A 17,121-nucleotide genomic window follows, 5' to 3' on the forward strand; every position below is an offset into this window, starting at 1 on the left:
TGGTGCCAGGAAGAAACTTAGAAATAGCCCTGGTGTGAGATACAGAGAATGGTGCCTGTCAGGAAAGCTGTGATTCTCATTAGTGAGAGAGAGAGGTTTCCTTCTGGTTAATGTGTGGCCAGAGAGGTGCTTCAGACAGGAAGTCGGTTTTATCTCTTAGCAGTGCTATCATAAATACAACCCCGTCCGTAGTGGAATCGGTGAACCAAGACTTGAAGTGAGTCTGGGCTTGGCACTGTGGCTGGGCCTGGGTTCTGGGCAAGATACATGGCAGGATGCCAGCAGCATCCAGATGGGAAGCAGGGAGTGCAGAGGTGGTACAGTTGTTCTGGGTCTCTCTGGCAGCTCACTCCTTTCCTCTCCCTCGCTCCCTTAGGTTTGAACTTATGCGCATGTGCTGGCAGTATAACCCCAAGATGCGGCCCTCCTTCCTGGAGATCATCGGCAGCATCAAGGATGAAATGGAGCCCAGCTTCCAGGAGGTCTCCTTCTACTACAGCGAGGAGAACAAGCCTCCCGAGCCGGAAGAGCTGGAGATGGAGCTGGAGATGGAGCCCGAGAACATGGAGAGCGTCCCACTGGACCCCTCAGCCTCCTCAGCCTCCCTGCCTCTGCCTGAAAGACACTCAGGACACAAGGCTGAGAATGGCCCGGGCCCTGGTGTGCTGGTTCTTCGTGCCAGTTTTGATGAGAGACAGCCTTACGCTCACATGAACGGGGGACGTGCCAACGAGAGGGCCTTGCCTCTGCCCCAGTCCTCGACCTGCTGATCCTCGGACAGAACCGAAGCACGCGCCAACAGTAACGTGTGTGCGTCCACTCGGTGGGCGGGGGGCGGGGAGGGGAGAGCAGGTTGTAACAATCTATTCACAAGCCTCCTGTACCTCAGTGGATCTTCAGACCTGCCATTGCTGCCCACGGGAGACGGCTTCTCTGCAGTAAACACATTTGGGACCTTCCTTTTTTCAATATGCAAGCAGCTTTTTATTTCCCTTACCCGAACCCTTAACTGACATGGGCCTCTGCAAACCTTAATGACAACACTTAATAGCAACAGGACACTCGAGAATTGAGTCTCTTCGTTCTCTGCCTTTTTCTCTCCTCTGCCTTCCCTCTCTGTCCTCTCCCTTTCCACTTCCACGCTCTCCTTTCTCTCTCTTTTCTGCTTTACAGTGGAAAAATGTTTGTGAACGCCCATCTGGGAAGCCTTCTTTTTTAAAAAAATATCAGATTGACTTAATGGCTGCCCCTGGGGCTCCTCATCACCCCGCATACACCTGCCTGACACCGTAGGTCTTTACAAAAAAAAAAGAAAAAAGAAAAAGAAAAAAATTCACACACTGAGATGGAATTTTTTTAACCTTTTTTAGGGTCACCCCAAAATTTAAAAGGGCCATTGTTCATCCGTGGCTATCATTTTCACGCTGCCATTTTTGCCAAAATCCTGTTTTCAGTTTGGTTTTTCTCACATGCATATACTCCCTGCACTGATTTCCCTTTGTCCAGAGGCATGGGATGAACCATGGTGTCTGGTTGATAATAACATTTGAGAGACATGTGCTGAGGCCCCCACTGTGCCCGGCTCTCCCAGCCCACATCTCCTGGGTCTCATTGCATGGTTACCGTTTGGGAGAACTGGACAAGATGGAACTCGCCCTCCTTGAAGAAGGGGAAAGCAGAACTGGTTCTCCACCCCTCCCCCACCCACAGCACCCCAAGAATTCTGGAGGAAGTGGCCATGGGCAAGCTTGAAGGTCAGGTTGTGGGTCAAGGTGGTCCTCATACCAGCCTCGTCTCCCTCCCCGACCTCCCTCCTGCCCCTCCCCTGAGGGCCACACACGAGAAAGGGTTCCAGGGACTTGGCCTGGCTGTTGGTTACGGATGTGCGAGGAAGGGATTCAGAGCCACAGCAGCCTGGAGCCGCCCAGGCAGCGGATCCAAGCGGTGTGAGCTTTCACATGGTCTGTTACTAGGACTTCTTCATGGGTCTCTCAGTTCTATGTTAGACCGTGAAACATTTGCATACACATCGTCTTTAATGTCAGTTTTATAACTTTTTTACAGTTCAGATATTCATCTATACGTCTGTACAGGAAAAGAAAAGCTGCTATTTTTTTTTGTTCTTTATCTTTGTGGATTTAATCTATGAAACTTTCAGGTCTACCCCTTCTTCCTTTCTGCTCACTCCAAGAAACTTCCTCTGCTTATCACTAGAGTGTGGTTTTTCTTCCTCTTCTCCGGCAACTGATGCTTCTAGGACATAACTTGCCATGAACTGTTTGATGCCTTTTTTATAAATACATCTCCCTTCCCCTGCTCCCTGCAGCCCCATTCATTACCCTCTAACCCATAGGCCCTGTGAGCACAGTCACAGGTGAGGGAGTGGGGAGGGTGGGAGTCCAGAGCCCACGGACTCCTGGGCCCTACTCTCTCCTTTCCTCGCTTCCCCCGCACACAGCATCTGCTCCAGTGCAAGGCATGCCACAAACTCAGGTCAGAAACAAAAAGGTTAAAAATCCCACACATCCTGGCTTAGTGTTTCTAGTCCCCGTTGTTGAAAGTCACACTTTGCTTTCTCTCCTAGCTTTGGTTCACACACACACACACACACACACACACACACGCACGCACGCACCAATTTGGGAATACAATAGCAGTTTTAACTGCATACAATAGTCATTGGATTATTATTTAAATGAATATTTGATCCTTCTATCACACACACACACACAAAATAACTGCTGAGTCCCCAGGATTCAGCAGAGCTGGCCCAGTGGCCCATCTGCTACCTCCTTCACAAGCAGACCCACTTGTCTTTAGAACCAGCTTGTCTGAAGGGGTGGCCTCCCTGGGAGGAAGATGTAAGACACCAACACCCCATGGCCAGGAGCAGCAACTTTAGTGGGTGTGCTAAAGCCCACTCCCGGGTCGGAAATCCCAAGGCGGAGTAGAGCTGACCCTACAGTGGCCCTAGAGCCCCTTGCTGTTCCTCTTTAACCAGAATCCCGGGAGCTCTGGGCTTGGAGGCCCCCCTGGAGTGGGGTTGGGGGGAGGGGTCCTGTTTGGTTTCGATTTAGCACTTCTTACCAGAGCAGTGACTGCACAAGAGATGCTTCTGGGTGGGAATATTTAAATTAGGAGTAGGAAAACTGTTGGATGATGATGGTTGCAGCTGTGACTGGAGATGAGATGCAGGAAGGAAAGCTGGAGTTGTCTGGCTTGTCTGTAGGTTCAGGCTTATGGCTCTTCCTAGCCTCTGCCCCACAGGGTTTTCCCCTTAACAAAGGGAAAAGGAGGGGGGAAGCTTAATAAGAAGGTATCTCGTGTAGGAGTTTTAATTTATTTTGTGATACCTGTTTTAATCACTGTAGAGAAGCCCCTGTTATGAATTTAAATGCTGAGGAAAAGGTATATGATCTCTGTGTATGTGTGTATTAGATGGGACAGTTTTTTGGGGTTTTTTTTGGGGGGGGCTTGTTTTTCAAACATTTATCTACCTCACTCTTGTTTTTCATGTGTGTGTGTGCATATATATATATATCACATATATATATAATACATCTCACACTTCTCAGTACCTGACAGTAGGCCAATGATACTGGTAACCTCAGCCACTCCACAGGCCACATACCCAGGTGAAGCAGAGAGGGGCCAGGCTGGATTCTGGGGTTAAAGCAACACTAACTCATATCAGCAGCCTCTTCCTGCTCTGTCTCCAAAAGCCCACTTTTCCTAGGGCAACTCTGGTCTTTCTCCTCACCTGGTCCCCTACTTTTCAACCCAGCAGTCACCATGAGCACAGCACGCCAGTGGAGGGGGACTCACCGGCCCATCCTCAGCTGGCTGACTTTGGAACGGAACTTTCTATACAGATTGACTGACAAATTCTATCCCTAAGAGAGCAGGTACTCCCAGGTTTTGAGGGCAGGAGGCACTCACACGTAGGTTGTCTTGAGAGTCCCAATGTGTGCACATGTCAGGGTGCCCTGTCAGCCCCCTCAGCTGCTCCTCTGAGACCTGCACCGAGGCAGGGGCATACCACCATTGCTCTCTTGGCATTGGTTCCTCTTAGAGGTACAGCCGTCAGGGAGCTCCCCCTTCTGCTTCTGACAGAAGGCCAGTATAAAAAAGGGGGCAAGACAAAGCCTGCGCCCCCTGCAGGCTGCTGTCCTTCCCTCCTCTTCCCTTCTCCCCCGCAACCCCCAGGGCTAAACAAGGACTGACCAAATCTTGAGGCTGGAAGGCCAGTGGTTGGCGCCTAGCCTTCCCTGTGCTCTGCCTCTGTCCACCCATCCGTCTGCTGCTCACAGGTGGACAGTGCAATCCTCAACTCCAGCAGCTGCTCTTACAGGCCCTGGGGACTTCAGCTGGGGACCGAGGTGGCTAATCTTTTCCCCCAGTATGGAGAAACTGCCTAACAGTTCGGTTAAGCTCAGGAGCCCTTTGCCTCCTGCTGGAATGCTGCCCTTCTCTGGGTTCCTAGATGCTCACAGGGTCACTGGGAGATACTGTTTGATCAGGGTTTTCTTCTACACTGTAGGTGACACTCTGGGATAGTGGCCTCTCCTCTCGCACATACCTGCCGGTTTTCCACAACTGGATTTCTACAGCTCATTCAATTGATTTTAAGGGTTTTTTTTTTCCTTATTATTTTTGAAACTGTCCGAGTTGTTGGTGTTCTTTTGTTTTTGCGTGGGTGTTATTTTTTTTCCTTTAAGTAGAGAGACGGCACCAACAGCATAGTGGCCGTCATAAACTAACGCTCCGGAAACACTTCAATAAAAAGAAAAGGTCGGCTTGTCCGAGGGCGCAGTCGTTCTGCTGGACTGACGCACCCCGACTATTGCAAGGCATCATACCCACAGTTCTAACCTGATCTCATGCTGATGTTCCCCGCCTCTTCCTGATTTCTCTCTTTACAAGCTTCAAGTACTCCTACCAAGCTGAGTCGTGGCCTTTTTCACGTGCCCCACCCCCCACCCCCAACCCCCTTCTGATAGGAGCTCACACTGCTTGAAGTCACATGAACCACTGAGGCACAGCATGCAGGTGACGTGAACATCCAGGTGTGCCCCCACACAGCCCTTCCTGAGGCGTGGAGATAGAGCTGAACCTGAGCTGGGTGAGGCCCACGCTTCCCCATCTCCTTTCAGGAATGTCCTAACGTTGGATTCAGAGATGGGATGAGGCTCCCTCCTTGAGATATAAAAGACTGTTCAAGGTTGCTCTTTTTCCTACCTGCCTGTTTCTTATGACTCAGGACAGTTCAACGGTAGGAAAAGCAGCTTCATAAACTAGAAAAGTGATCACGGTGAGACGAGCAGATGGCGGAGTGGTATACAGGAGTGTTTTTAGGGTGGGCTGACAGATGGATGAGCTCTGTATGATGCCAAGTCCTAAGCCAGCCTGAGCTCCTGGAGCCTCGGCCTTAGCAGCCCACCTCTTTTGGCAGTGGCTGTGCCTTGAGGTAAGCAAGCAGTGGTGGCAAGGTCACACTGAGCTCATGTGGGTGAGGAGTCTAGGATGCTTACCCAAGGTCCTCTCTTATCGTCGTTGGGTCCTCTGAGAGTGGCCACAGAGTGCTGAAGGCACACTGGCATCCAGGAGGAGACTGGACCACTCCATCAAAATGCTTTGGCCCATTTTAGCAGTAATGAATTTACGGTTTGGGATTTTTTTTTCCTTTGGTTTTTTGTTTTTCATGTTACTTTTATGTCTGTCTGATGTCTTTTGATTTCCTGGGCTAAGCAGCTGCATTTGGGAGACCTGGACCAGAGAGATCCACCCCTTAAGAACCAGTGATGATGGTCAAACTTTTATCAGTCCGCTTTGAACTAGGTGGTGGTACAAATGAGAACTTCAAGACAGGATGTCTATGTAAAATTGAACCTCTCTTGCCAGAGATGCTGAAGATACAGACCTTGGACAGGCCAGGGGTCTTTGCTTTGGGCTTCCAGCTTGGATGACCAGTTGGTGATTTAGAGAAACGAACATTCCTTGATGGGATGACAGAGTGACGGTGCAGTAGGCAGCCTTGGTAACCGGCATCGTGACATGATGGGAATTGCTGACAGAGGGTTAAAGGGCCTGGAAGAAGCATGGACCATATTTGGACTTGATGGTGTCTGAAGGTGTCAGAGCACGTGGAGGCTGGGGAGTCAACTGTGGGCATTTGGTTTCAGATAAGAAACTTGGCATCCTGCTCTGGAAACTTCTCCTTAGAGCTAAGCCACGTGCTGAAGGACTCAGACTCCATCACACTCATCAGATGAGTTGTCGGTCTGGGGCATGACGTTAGGGATTGATTTGATTTTGGTTTCTGTGAGAACTTCGTAATCACTGATTTTTGTGTCCACGTTTGTGTCTGCATCTTCCCAGTAAACCGTTCTTTAAATTACTCATTATCCTTTCAATAGGGCTTCTCAGTCCATTAGATTACGGGTAGTCGTTGACGAAGCTCTGGTTTACAAGAACTAATTCAATGTTTCATTGCATTTTTGTAAGAACATAGAATAATTTTATAAAATGTTTGTAGTTTATAATTGCCGAAAATAATTTAAAAACACTTTTTTTTCTCTCTGTGTGTGCAAAAATATGTGTTTGTGGTCTTTCCCCCCCCCCCTTTGTTTCCTTTTTCTTTTTTGACACTTGTTTACTAGCTAGCTTTACAATATGCCAAAAATAAAAAATAAAAACTTAAAAAAAATTAATTAAAAAGAAATTCTCCCCAGGACCCAAATTGTGGTTCACCCTCTTTCCCACATGCTTTCTGCTCTAGTTTGTAAAAAAATAAAATAAAATAAAAAAAAATAAAAATTAAAAAATTAAAAAGATAAAAATAAAAACAAAACAAACAACAACAACAACAAAAACAAAAGGAATGCCAGTGGTTTAAAAAGTACTTCTGTATTCTTCAGTATCTTGATCTTGGAACCCTTTGCTGGGGAAAGGAATTCTCTGGTACTCACTGTTCCCTGTGGAGTGTAGCAGCCTAAACAGATGGAAAGCACTGCTGGCCATGGGAATAGCAGTGTGTGGCCACCCAGCAAAGAGATGGCACTCCATGGTGACATCTGGCTGATGTGGCTGGTCCTAGCTCTGCAACACTATGGAGATGGGAGGGTTTCAGGACACTGGAATGGCTTCACAGTGATCACATGACTCTGATGTGCAGCCCGTTGGCACATGTGCCTCAGATCCTAAAGAACGCTGTGCCTACCTGTATCTAATGGCGAACGCCGAAGGTCCATTGTTTTCTAATACAGAACAAACTGGTAACAAAAACCACAATGTGTGTCCCCCTCGCCCCCATTTTTCGAATTAAGATCCATGTCCTTTGGCTCCCCATGCATTATCGGCCATGTCTCTCTGGTTCCACAAGATACCGTTGTTGAAAACATATGGAACTTTCTAACACTGCAGGAAAAAGGTCTGGGAACCATTTGTGGGTTTGGTTTGGTCTTTCAGTTTCTTGTGGGTGTTGGGCAGTGTGCAGACACATGTACAGGTGGAGTAGGTGCCTGCCTGGTGACAACCCCTGTCTGCTTCCTATGCCAGTGAGGTTGAAGTAAGTTTTGCCAGAGTTCATCTACCTCTGGGATTTAAAAACAAACAAAGTCAAAAGGCTCGATGGAGCGGACACATCGCCAATAATGCATTTCTGAGTTTTCTTGTTAAATTTTTTCTTAAAAAAGAAAAAAAAAGTCTAAAAAAGATAATAATATGGCCAATTTGTTACATAAAATAACTTTCTGTGTATAAATTATTCCTAAAAAAAAAAACCCTCTGTTTATATTATAAAAGAAAATCAGTAGATGAAAAAAAATTCAATGTTTTTGTATATTCTGTTGTAAGAATTTATTCCTGTTACTGCGACATACTCGGATTCTTTACATTATGAAAAAAAGAAACTTTGTCTATTTTGAATGGCTGAAGCTCAGGCCACTTGAGTCTATTACTCTGCTTTTTTCTAGTAGTAAAAGTACCACACGGATTAAGTTAAATAAAAGAATTCTGTATGCACCTTTGTCTCCCAGTGGGTCTCCTCTCCACTCTGGAGCCATCCCCCACTTCCCCGGGAAGCTGAGCCTCGTGTGTGTGTGTGTGTGTGTGTGTGTGTGTGTGTGTCACTCGGGAATGCACAAGAAAAGCATCACTGCATCCCTGACAGCCGGGTTTCTCCGAATGCAAATTGCTGTTGAGTCTGAAGAAGCTACTGTCTTCCCCACTAACTCAGCTAGAGGAAAATCAGAATGCATGAAGCACAGGTCTCAGCGCTGCTTCACAGGCTTGTCCCCTGGACCTTGAGTTGACAAAAGGACAGGATGGGTTTGGTATATGTGAGTCTGGGGGTGGGGCAGGGTTGCCAGAAACTTGCGTGCGTGCATTTTTGTGTCCTTGGTAATGCTTCACAGTTGGGCTGCCTGAGGGTGCTGGAGAGAGAGAGAGAGAGTTCCTGGCTGCAAGGTGCTGAGTCGTTAGGTTGCCCACAGGTAACTCCGAGATGTTGGCCTCTCCGTCTTTGCCATGGGAAGGTGATGAATGGTTTGGGTTGGAAAATAAACCAAGCCATACATTCTAGACTCCTGGGGGAGTAGGCGGCCGCCTCACTGAACACTGAGAATGGGGGAACTCAGTGACAAAATCAGGACGCTGGGTGAAGAACTGATCGATGAGACATAGGTGGCAGAAGCAAATCAGAGGCAACTCAAGACCCAGTGAGTCTCCCAAGTAGCCAAACCCAATGGGTATTTGGATTTATAATCAAAGAGCACACCTTCCAATCTCGTCCTGTCCTGGGGGTTTTGTTCACCAGATGCCCAGGGAGCTTCACTAGATGACGCTGAAGGTCCTATTTCTGTGCTGTCCTGGATTGGTACTATGCCTCCAGCTTACCAAAAGCCAGCCTGGCCAGAGGCAGCTGCTTCTAAGGATGAAGGTGCTAGACCCTTTTTTTTTTTTTTAAGATTTATTTATTATATGTAAGTACACTGTAGCTGTCTTAGGACACCCCAGAAGAGGGCATCAGATCTCTTACAGATGGTTGTGAGCTACCATGTGGTTGCTGGGATTTGAACTCGGTGAACTCGGAATCTTTGGAAGAATAGTCGGCGCTCTTAATCACTGAGCCATCTCGCCAGCCTGGTACTAGACCTTTAAAAGACTATTTAGGAATCGAGAGATGGCTCAGAGGTTAAGAGCACTGTGTGCTCTTCCAAAAGACCAGGGTTCAATTCCCAGCACCTACATGGCAGCTTACAATTGTAACTCCAGTTCCAAGGGATCCAGATCTAAGGGTGAGATACCCTTACACTAATGCACATAAAATTAAGTTTTGTTTTGTTTTGTTTTGTTTTTAAAGTTACGTGCTCTCCTCGGAGTCTGAGACACTTTTTTTTAATCTTTCTGAAATATCGTTTCTCTGTGTAGCCCCGGCTGACCTGGAACTTGCTCTGTAGACCAGGCTGTCCTAGAGCTTAGAGACCCACCTGCCTTCCTAGGGAGCTTTGTCATTAAAGGCATGTGCTACCCCTGCCCAGCTAAGTCACCTATTAAGAGGGTTCTAGAATTAATTTATTATTCTTTTTTTAACACCTGCTTACTAGCTAGATTTATAATATACTGCTGTTCACCCCCCCCCCCAAAAAAAAAGCAAAACAAAAAACATATTCAAGCCACAAGCTGAGGGCCCCTACTACACCTTTTTCTTTCTTTCTTTCTTTTCTTTTTTTGGCTAGTGTGTTGTTGGTGACACATTCTCAGGGTATTCAGAACCAGGGCTTTTTATTCATCAGGTTTATACATGAACACAGAACCGTGCTTCAGACCTCCCAACCATTACATGACCAGCAAAAAACAGTGTTTTACACTGTGGCTCGCAAGCATACAAACCACTCACTGTCAGCTATGACTGAACAGGATGCGGAGTATTGTCGGGGATGCCAGGCTATTTACAAAAAATACAATGCAAATGGGCACTTAGGCTCTTGAGAAACTAGAGAGGCACAGAGGGGGATGGAAGAGCTTGCTCATGGTGGTTGGGGTCTGGGCCTCTGTTATTTGAAACACAGTTTCTCTGTGTAGCCCTGGCCTTGAGCTCAGAAATCCACCTGCCTCTGCCTCCCAAGTGCTGGGTTTAAAGGCGGTTTTTTAAATGTGTCTGACCAGGTGCCAAGTGACCTGAAGTGTCACTGGAGCCCACTCCTGGAACAAAGGGGCCTAAGGTTTGGGGCAGGAGCTCTTTGCTCACAGAGAGGGGTCTCCATGGGACCAGCCAAGCAGCTAGGTTCTGTGCTGGTGGCCTGTGCCATCCCAGTCCACCTTGGGCTTTGATCTGCCTTAGTGTGGCTTGGCCCTGTCATATGTGAAATGTCCCTGGTTTATTTGCAAAGGGAATCTCGTAAAGTCATTTTCTTGCAGAATCCGGCAGATTTCTGTGAGTTCCAGGACAGCCAGGCAGGGCTACACAGAGAAACCGTGTCTCAAAATAAAACAAAACAAAGCAGGGAAGATGACTGAGAGCTTAAGAGGTCCTGAGTTCGATTCCCAGCAACCACATGGTAGTTTATAACCATTTATAATCAGATCTGGTGCCCTGGGCTGGCATCCAGGCATACATGCAGGGAGAACATTGTATAATAAATAAATAAGTAGGGGCTGGAGAGATGGCTCAGTGGTTAAGAGCACCGACTGCTCTTCCGAAGGTCCTGAGTTCAAATCCTAGCAACGACATGGTGGCTCACAAACATCCATAATGAGATCTGACGCCCTCTTCTGGTGCATCTGAAGACAGCTACAGTGTACTCACATACAATAAATAAATCTTTAAAATATATATACATATATATAAATAAATAAAATCTTTTTAAAAGAACACTTGAGAGCTATTCAGTTCATTTGGTCTTGACACTAGGTTTTGGTGGCCCTTTGTAGTCACAAAGGTCATAGCTTCCCCTAGTTAATCCCTTATGAAGCATCCGCCTTTGGGGATTTTCTTCTTGCTTTAGACACTAAAGTAAGACTGTGATTCTGTGTGTCCACACCCCCACCCCCACCCCCAGCCTTGTAACTGTTTCCCTTTTTTAGAGCCTCTCATAGCACAGCTGGCTTCTCCGCCCAAGCCTGAAACACTCCATTTCATCTAAGGAAGGCATCCCCCTGCTGCTTCCCTTAAGCTGCTGTTCTTTGAGTCTGGACTTCCCCGCTTTCTTCCAGCATTTCTTGGATGATGACTCGCAAGGCTTTGCCCAGAAGGCTGGCCGAGAGCCAGGGCGACAGAGGAGGGACATGGATGAGAGCCGCATGCCCAGTCCCAAGGTGCAGAGACAGGTAGTAGGTGTAATCGCAGATGTACCTGCAACCACATGAAACTCCCCATTACTCCCAGATCTTGTCAATGCCAGACGCAGTAAGTACAGGTTTCATGAAGCATGAGTTTATGGATGCCCACATGCCTAGTACCACTTGAGTTTGGCTCTTCTGATAGAGAAAGGACATGGCCTGAGAACACTCCAGACATTGGTTCTTGGGCTCAGAGTCTAATGACCAGCAAGCAGTCAGGACAGGATTGAGCCGGCCTTTCAAACAACTAGTGGTAAAACACCTTCACCACAGTGACTCCCTTATTGCCAACTCCCCTCGGGTATTTCTTTAACCCTAGAAGAGAGAAGAAGGTGCTTAGGGGAAGGGGGTGTCAGCGTTTGGAGAAGAGGTTAAATTAATCTGCAGTGCCTGTGACAAATAGGATGCCTGTGACCAAAGCAGCCACATGGTAGGATAGGCATAGGATAGCCTCTTGAGGAGAAGGGACTCTGAAGGATAATCCCTCTCTCCCACCTGTTTGGTACTTGGCACACAGACTCCTGAAGTACCTGCCCGCATCTCGGGAAAAGGCCACTTCGACATTCTCAACAGCCACACGCCGGCAGACCTCCTTCATGTTGACAACAGACAGCCTCACTTCAGGGCCACCGGGAAGGCACACTCCATCCTCCGGCTGGAAGCCTCTTACGTCTGAATCCCGATAGCCTCGGTTCTTACCACACTGTTCCAGAAAGATGGCCTTGGCAGAAGTGTCCATGCCCACATGCACAGCAAGCTGTAGGGACATACATATCAGAAATCCCAGGACACCAGATCACTGGATGTGAAGAGAGGTCCAGTGATGACAGAGCCCCACTCCCCGATACAAAACAGATCAAGCTCCAAGTCCTCCAGGAGCCCTGCTTAGGCCACTAAGTAATGGTGCTGATACAAAAGGAACACATCTTTGGGTTGAATTAGGCATGCTACATCTGCATTTAAGGACTTTTCCCCATTTTTTCTGGATTTAAAAAAAAAGGACTTTTCTATTTCAAATGGCTCATCCGAGGTTGTGTGTTCTCTTCCCCCCTGGAGTGGGGGAAAAGCAAATATCTAAGATGATTCTGGGAGATGCTGGCTTTTAACAGAATCATGTATTTAATGAAACTTTCATAAAGGAAGCCAGCAACAATCTAATCGAATCTTATTAGACTTTATTTGTCCTCTTTTGAAAACAGTTGCAGAGGATTTTGTTGCAGTGTTTGGTCAGTGTCCTTTTTTTGTTTTGTTTTGTTTTGTTTTGTTTTGTTTTGTTTTGTTTTGTTTTTTTGAGAGAGGGTTTCGCTGTGTAGCCCTGGCTATCCTGGAACTCACTCTGTAGACCAGGCTGGCCTTAAACTCAGAAATCCACCTGCCTCTGCCTCCCAAATGCTGGGATTAAAGGCGTGCGCCACCACACTTGGCATTGTGCCCCTGTTTACACAGTGCTTATATTCAGTTACTATGTAGGCAGAGGACTTTTGTTCATTTGGAATGGGGCTGTGAACTCATAAACTAGACCAGGCTGGCCTTAAACTCACAGGTGCCAGGATTAAAAGTGTGAGCCATCACACCAGGCCCCTGGCAGGATGCTTTGAAGGTGGACCAACCCTGGGTGGATCATCATCAGACCTTCCTAGGCCCAAAGTGCTTTACCTTAAATTCCTCAGAACAGCCAGAATTAGCCATACTCAGGGCTTAATCCAGGGCCTCTCTTTTAGGTGTGAGCTATCCTAGAGTCCTAGCTTTAATACCAGATTCCCATTTTGTCCCGCCCACTTGCCCCCAGTCATCTTTTAAGATCTACCTCGTGTTTCAACATAAACTTATACACAGACCCAGAATCTTACGACAGAAGCTTGTAATTCACACTCTTGATGGGGCCCCAGGAAAAGGTGTACTCCAGCCTTCAAATCTAGATCAAGGTCCAGAAAGTTCCTAGGCCCTGGGCCCATCATCAGGTTCCCAGACCCACAGCCTCTCCAGGTATCACTTACTTGTGGTTGAAAATCTTCCCAGATTGTGGTGAGCCTCCGTTTTACCTCCCTGTAATCCACAGGCAGCTGCAGAGTTCGAAGTTCTATGTCAGTGTCCACCCCTAAGCCCAGCTTGGAAAGTTCCTGCAAAATACAGCGCGGGGGGGCGGGGGGGTTGCCTCAGTTGCCTGGACACAAAGGCACCCCAGACTGTATGCCCAGGGTCTTCTCTGAGCTCCAACCCATCCCTCCTGGTATGGAGGAACTCAAAAGTGACCAGGAACCAAAGAGCCATGGCTCTCTCAGCCGTACTTCCTGAAACGGGGGCACCCTAGGGAGACATATCTGAAGAAGCCGTGTTTGCAACACTGAGGTCTGTGGACAGATGAAGATGGGCCAGAGCAGGAGGCTGGGAACACACGTGGCAGCAGCCGAGGCTAGCAGCGTAGCAGAAGGAAGCACAAGAACCCGAGGCCCTTCGGAAAATTGGTATGACATGCCGTTCTCCGGCAGCTGACAGGTGTCCTGCATGCCACAAGGCAAATAAGCATCTAGCCTCGCACCCCTGCTGCTAATCCAAACACCAACTGTCCCGGTGTAATCTGATGAGTCCCTAGTCATCTCTACCAAAGGTACAACAGGGACACTCCACCCCAGGAAGGATGGGGATTGAAACTTGAGAAGGCTGCAGACGCTGGGTGGAATGCTTAGTCAGGTGTGGACTTCTCTGGGATAATAGGAAGCCATGGAAGGATTTCGGTCAGGAAACAAAGAGCTTTGAGCAACCTCTTAAACAAATGGAGGAGGTACAAGTGGGGTAGGGCTATCTTGGGGTCAATTTGAAGTGTACAAAGGGAGCTGGTCCATTGGGTCTGTGTGCCTGGAATTGGCAGAGAGGTTGTTGTGCGGATATAATTTTAGAAACAAAAGCCATGGATTTGTTGTTGTTGCTGTTGGGGGGGGGGNGGCAAGAAAGGAAGAAGGAAGGGTAGAGGAAAATGAAAGAAGGGAGGAATGAGAAAGAAGAGGAGGGGGTGAGGGGAAAGGAAAAGCAGAAGGAAGGGAAGAGAGGGGAGGGGCAAGGAAGTGGCGGAAGGCTAGGTGAGGCAGGGAAGGATGTGGGCATCCTCCTTCCAGGCAGAGTAGCAGATAGGTTGGAAGGAGGAAAACCCGGAGCCTGAGATCTTAGAAGCTTCTGCTCACTCTTGATCCCAGTTCAGCCAGGAATGTGGGGCCCATTTTGTGCCTTCATTTCTGCCTGAGCTGTTCCTGACTTCCTTTCCTGGCATTTTCAGGCACCCCATGTCTTCTGGGTTAGATGGCCGCCCACAGATCCCAGGTAAGATCCTTCTCTGGGCTCTGGGGAGGTGGCACTCAGAGGCAGGTGGGTGACCTCTCTCTCTGTGCTGATCTTCTCGGAGGATGAGGTGCTTCTAGACAAAGGTTGGAACCTCCCAGGCCTCAGCTTCCCCGCTGGTACAATGCAGACCCAAGTGCTCCGCTCAGGGTTGCCGTGAGAGTTGAGCAAGGCCGGGCCGCTGGAGGGCCACCAGGAAGATGCTCTTTGGATCTTGGAGGGTTAGTTTGGAGGTGTACAGAGATCCTCCTCCCTGCTTCCTTTCTCCCCCCCCCCCTCCTTTCTCTTCCTTTTCTTCCTTTCTTTGCATAGTTCTTACCTCTCCTTCCCTTTCCCTCTTCTCGCCCCCTTTTCTACTTATCTTTCCCCAACTTGTCACAGGGTCACTGTTCAGTGGTCATTTTCTTTGCTTGGCTCCACAAGCAGGAGTAACAATGAGAGAGAGAGAGAGAGAGAGAGAGAGAGAGAGAGAGAGAGAGAGAGAGAGAGAGAGACACCTGGGGTCCATCAGGTATCCAACACCATCCAGGCTTGCGAAGAGAGCAATGAAACCAGACCTGGGAGAGCTCACCGGATAGAGAAGGAGCACTCAGTGCCATGAACAAAGCTGGGGCTGAGTAGCTTGCCTAGCCTAGCATGAACAAAGTCTTGGGTTCTAGCCCCAGCACTGAAGAAGGGGAAGGAAAGGGCTGGTAGACAGAGGAGACAACAGAGGCTAGCCATTGGTAGCGATGATGTAGCCATTAAAACAATGTAACATTGACGTTACAAAGACCATGAAAACTGAACTCTTCTGAGAAGGGAAGCATACCAGCAGAACAACTACATACCCCGAGCATACCCTGAGCGCAGAACAACTACACTTGGTAAGATGCTTCCAGGCACCATTTTTCTGAGTTAATGAATAGTCCAGTCATCATCCGAGGCTGCCCCTAGAGGACTCTTGGCACTCGGCTAAGTATCTCCTCCCCACAGCCTCGAGAACAGTAGGTACCAGCCCCATCCTACACAGGGGACAGCCAAAGTCCACAGGGACACAATTAAAGGGAAGACATTTCAGGAAGCAGCGACAAAAGAGAAACAGAGGGAAGTCTGGGAACCCCGAGGGCTGTCCACAGCCCTTACTCCTGTCTTGAGAAATCCTGAGGTGTTGGTTAAAAGTGACACTGCCTGAGCACTGTCAAGTTCTGTCCTCCACATAGGGTGCTTGCCCCAGCCCTCTTCCAGTATCTGTTACGTGATTCTTCCAAACTGATGTGTCAGTTTTGCCTGGAAGATCCAGGATGAATGACAGGGACTCTTTATCCAGCCACTGTCTCCAAATATTTCTGATCATGTGCCCCGTTCATAAAAATGTTTGACGTGGCATGCCTGACCACTGACTGGATGACACAGGGCACAGTGCACACTTCAGTATCTCTCCCCTGGTGCTCTGTAGTTAGGGTACATGGCACTCATGCAGGACTCCTGCTTTGGAGTGGGCTTCATCGGGCAGATGTAAATCTGTAAGGGCCTCTTTCTTTCCTTAACTGCTTTTCCTAATTCTTTCCTCTATTTGGATCAACATGTCAGCTCTTTTTTGTTTCTATGGCTGATAAGGGCCTCTGGGAGGGTCACAAGAATTGTCATTCCTCATTTCCGTGTGATTCACATTAATTCATTTTACCTCCTATGTGTGATGTTGTTACAGATCATTTTTATGAGATTTCTTGATCATAATGTGGGGATTAGTTTAATTAAGGCAGGATAGTATGACCCTGGAACCCATTAACAGGTTGAAATGCTTTATAATGAACTGAGAGTAAGTAGAAGAAGACAGGCTTTCATAGCACCACTGTGTCCCCTCCCCCAAAGAAGATCTAGGGTTCTGGGCCTGTCTGAGGACCTGTGTAGACACCAAGCAAGACAGAAGGCCATGCTCTGTCGTCCATTCACCACATATTGCTCAAGAGTAAGCTCAGATTTTTATGGCCTATTCAGAGAACTTTGTATCTGTGGAGTGGCTGCTATTGAAGGTAAGTAGAAAAAAAAATAAAAAAGAAAGAGAGGAAGGGAGAGAGGGAGAAGAAGGAGGGAGGGAGGGAGGGAGAGAGAGAGAGAGAGAGAGAGAGAGAGAGAGAGAGAGAGAGAGAGAGATGAAATATTGGAGCCAGAGAGATAGCTCAGTGGTTAAGAGCACTGTTCTTCCAGAGGACCTGAGTTCAAAGGCCAGCACCCCCATGCCTCCCAAGTCTGTAACTGTAGTCCCATGGAATCTGGAATCCAGTGGCTTTTTCTGGTGTGCAAGATATACATGAAGACAAAACACCTGTACACATAAAGCTTAAAAGAAGGAGGAGGAGGGGAGGAGGAGGAGGAGGAGGAGGAGGAAGAAGAAGAAGAAGAAGAAGAAGAAGAAGAAGAAGAAGAAGAAGAAGAAGAAGAAGAAGAAGAAGAAGAAGAAGAAGA

The 17,121-nt window shown here is 47.9% G+C and overlaps 2 protein-coding genes across 5 annotated transcripts in view; one reads left to right on the top strand and one right to left on the bottom strand.

The window, feature by feature from the left end:
• The window catches only part of Igf1r (insulin like growth factor 1 receptor), a 284,480-nt gene extending 276,458 nt beyond the window's left edge, over window positions 1-8,022 (top strand). For all 4 annotated transcript variants that reach the window (XM_021166846.2, XM_029479326.1, XM_029479327.1 and 1 more), the window contains one exon: window positions 377-8,022. In XM_021166846.2, the coding sequence (XP_021022505.1) occupies window positions 377-770 (394 nt within the window). In that variant the 3' untranslated portion in view covers window positions 771-8,022. The remainder of the gene's footprint in view (window positions 1-376) is intronic.
• A 2,825-nt stretch (window positions 8,023-10,847) lies between these two features.
• Pgpep1l (pyroglutamyl-peptidase I like) overlaps window positions 10,848-17,121 on the bottom strand; it is a 30,309-nt gene continuing 24,035 nt past the window's right edge. The window contains exons 3-5 of the mRNA XM_029479964.1: window positions 13,338-13,460; window positions 11,871-12,097; window positions 10,848-11,353 (exon numbers count right to left, since the gene is read on the bottom strand). Coding sequence (XP_029335824.1) covers window positions 11,170-11,353; window positions 11,871-12,097; window positions 13,338-13,460 — 534 coding nt within the window. The 3' untranslated portion in view covers window positions 10,848-11,169. The remainder of the gene's footprint in view (window positions 11,354-11,870; window positions 12,098-13,337; window positions 13,461-17,121) is intronic.

Source organism: Mus caroli, chromosome 7, assembly GCF_900094665.2.
Source record: "Mus caroli chromosome 7, CAROLI_EIJ_v1.1, whole genome shotgun sequence".
In the NCBI taxonomy this organism is placed as follows: Eukaryota; Metazoa; Chordata; class Mammalia; order Rodentia; family Muridae; genus Mus; species Mus caroli.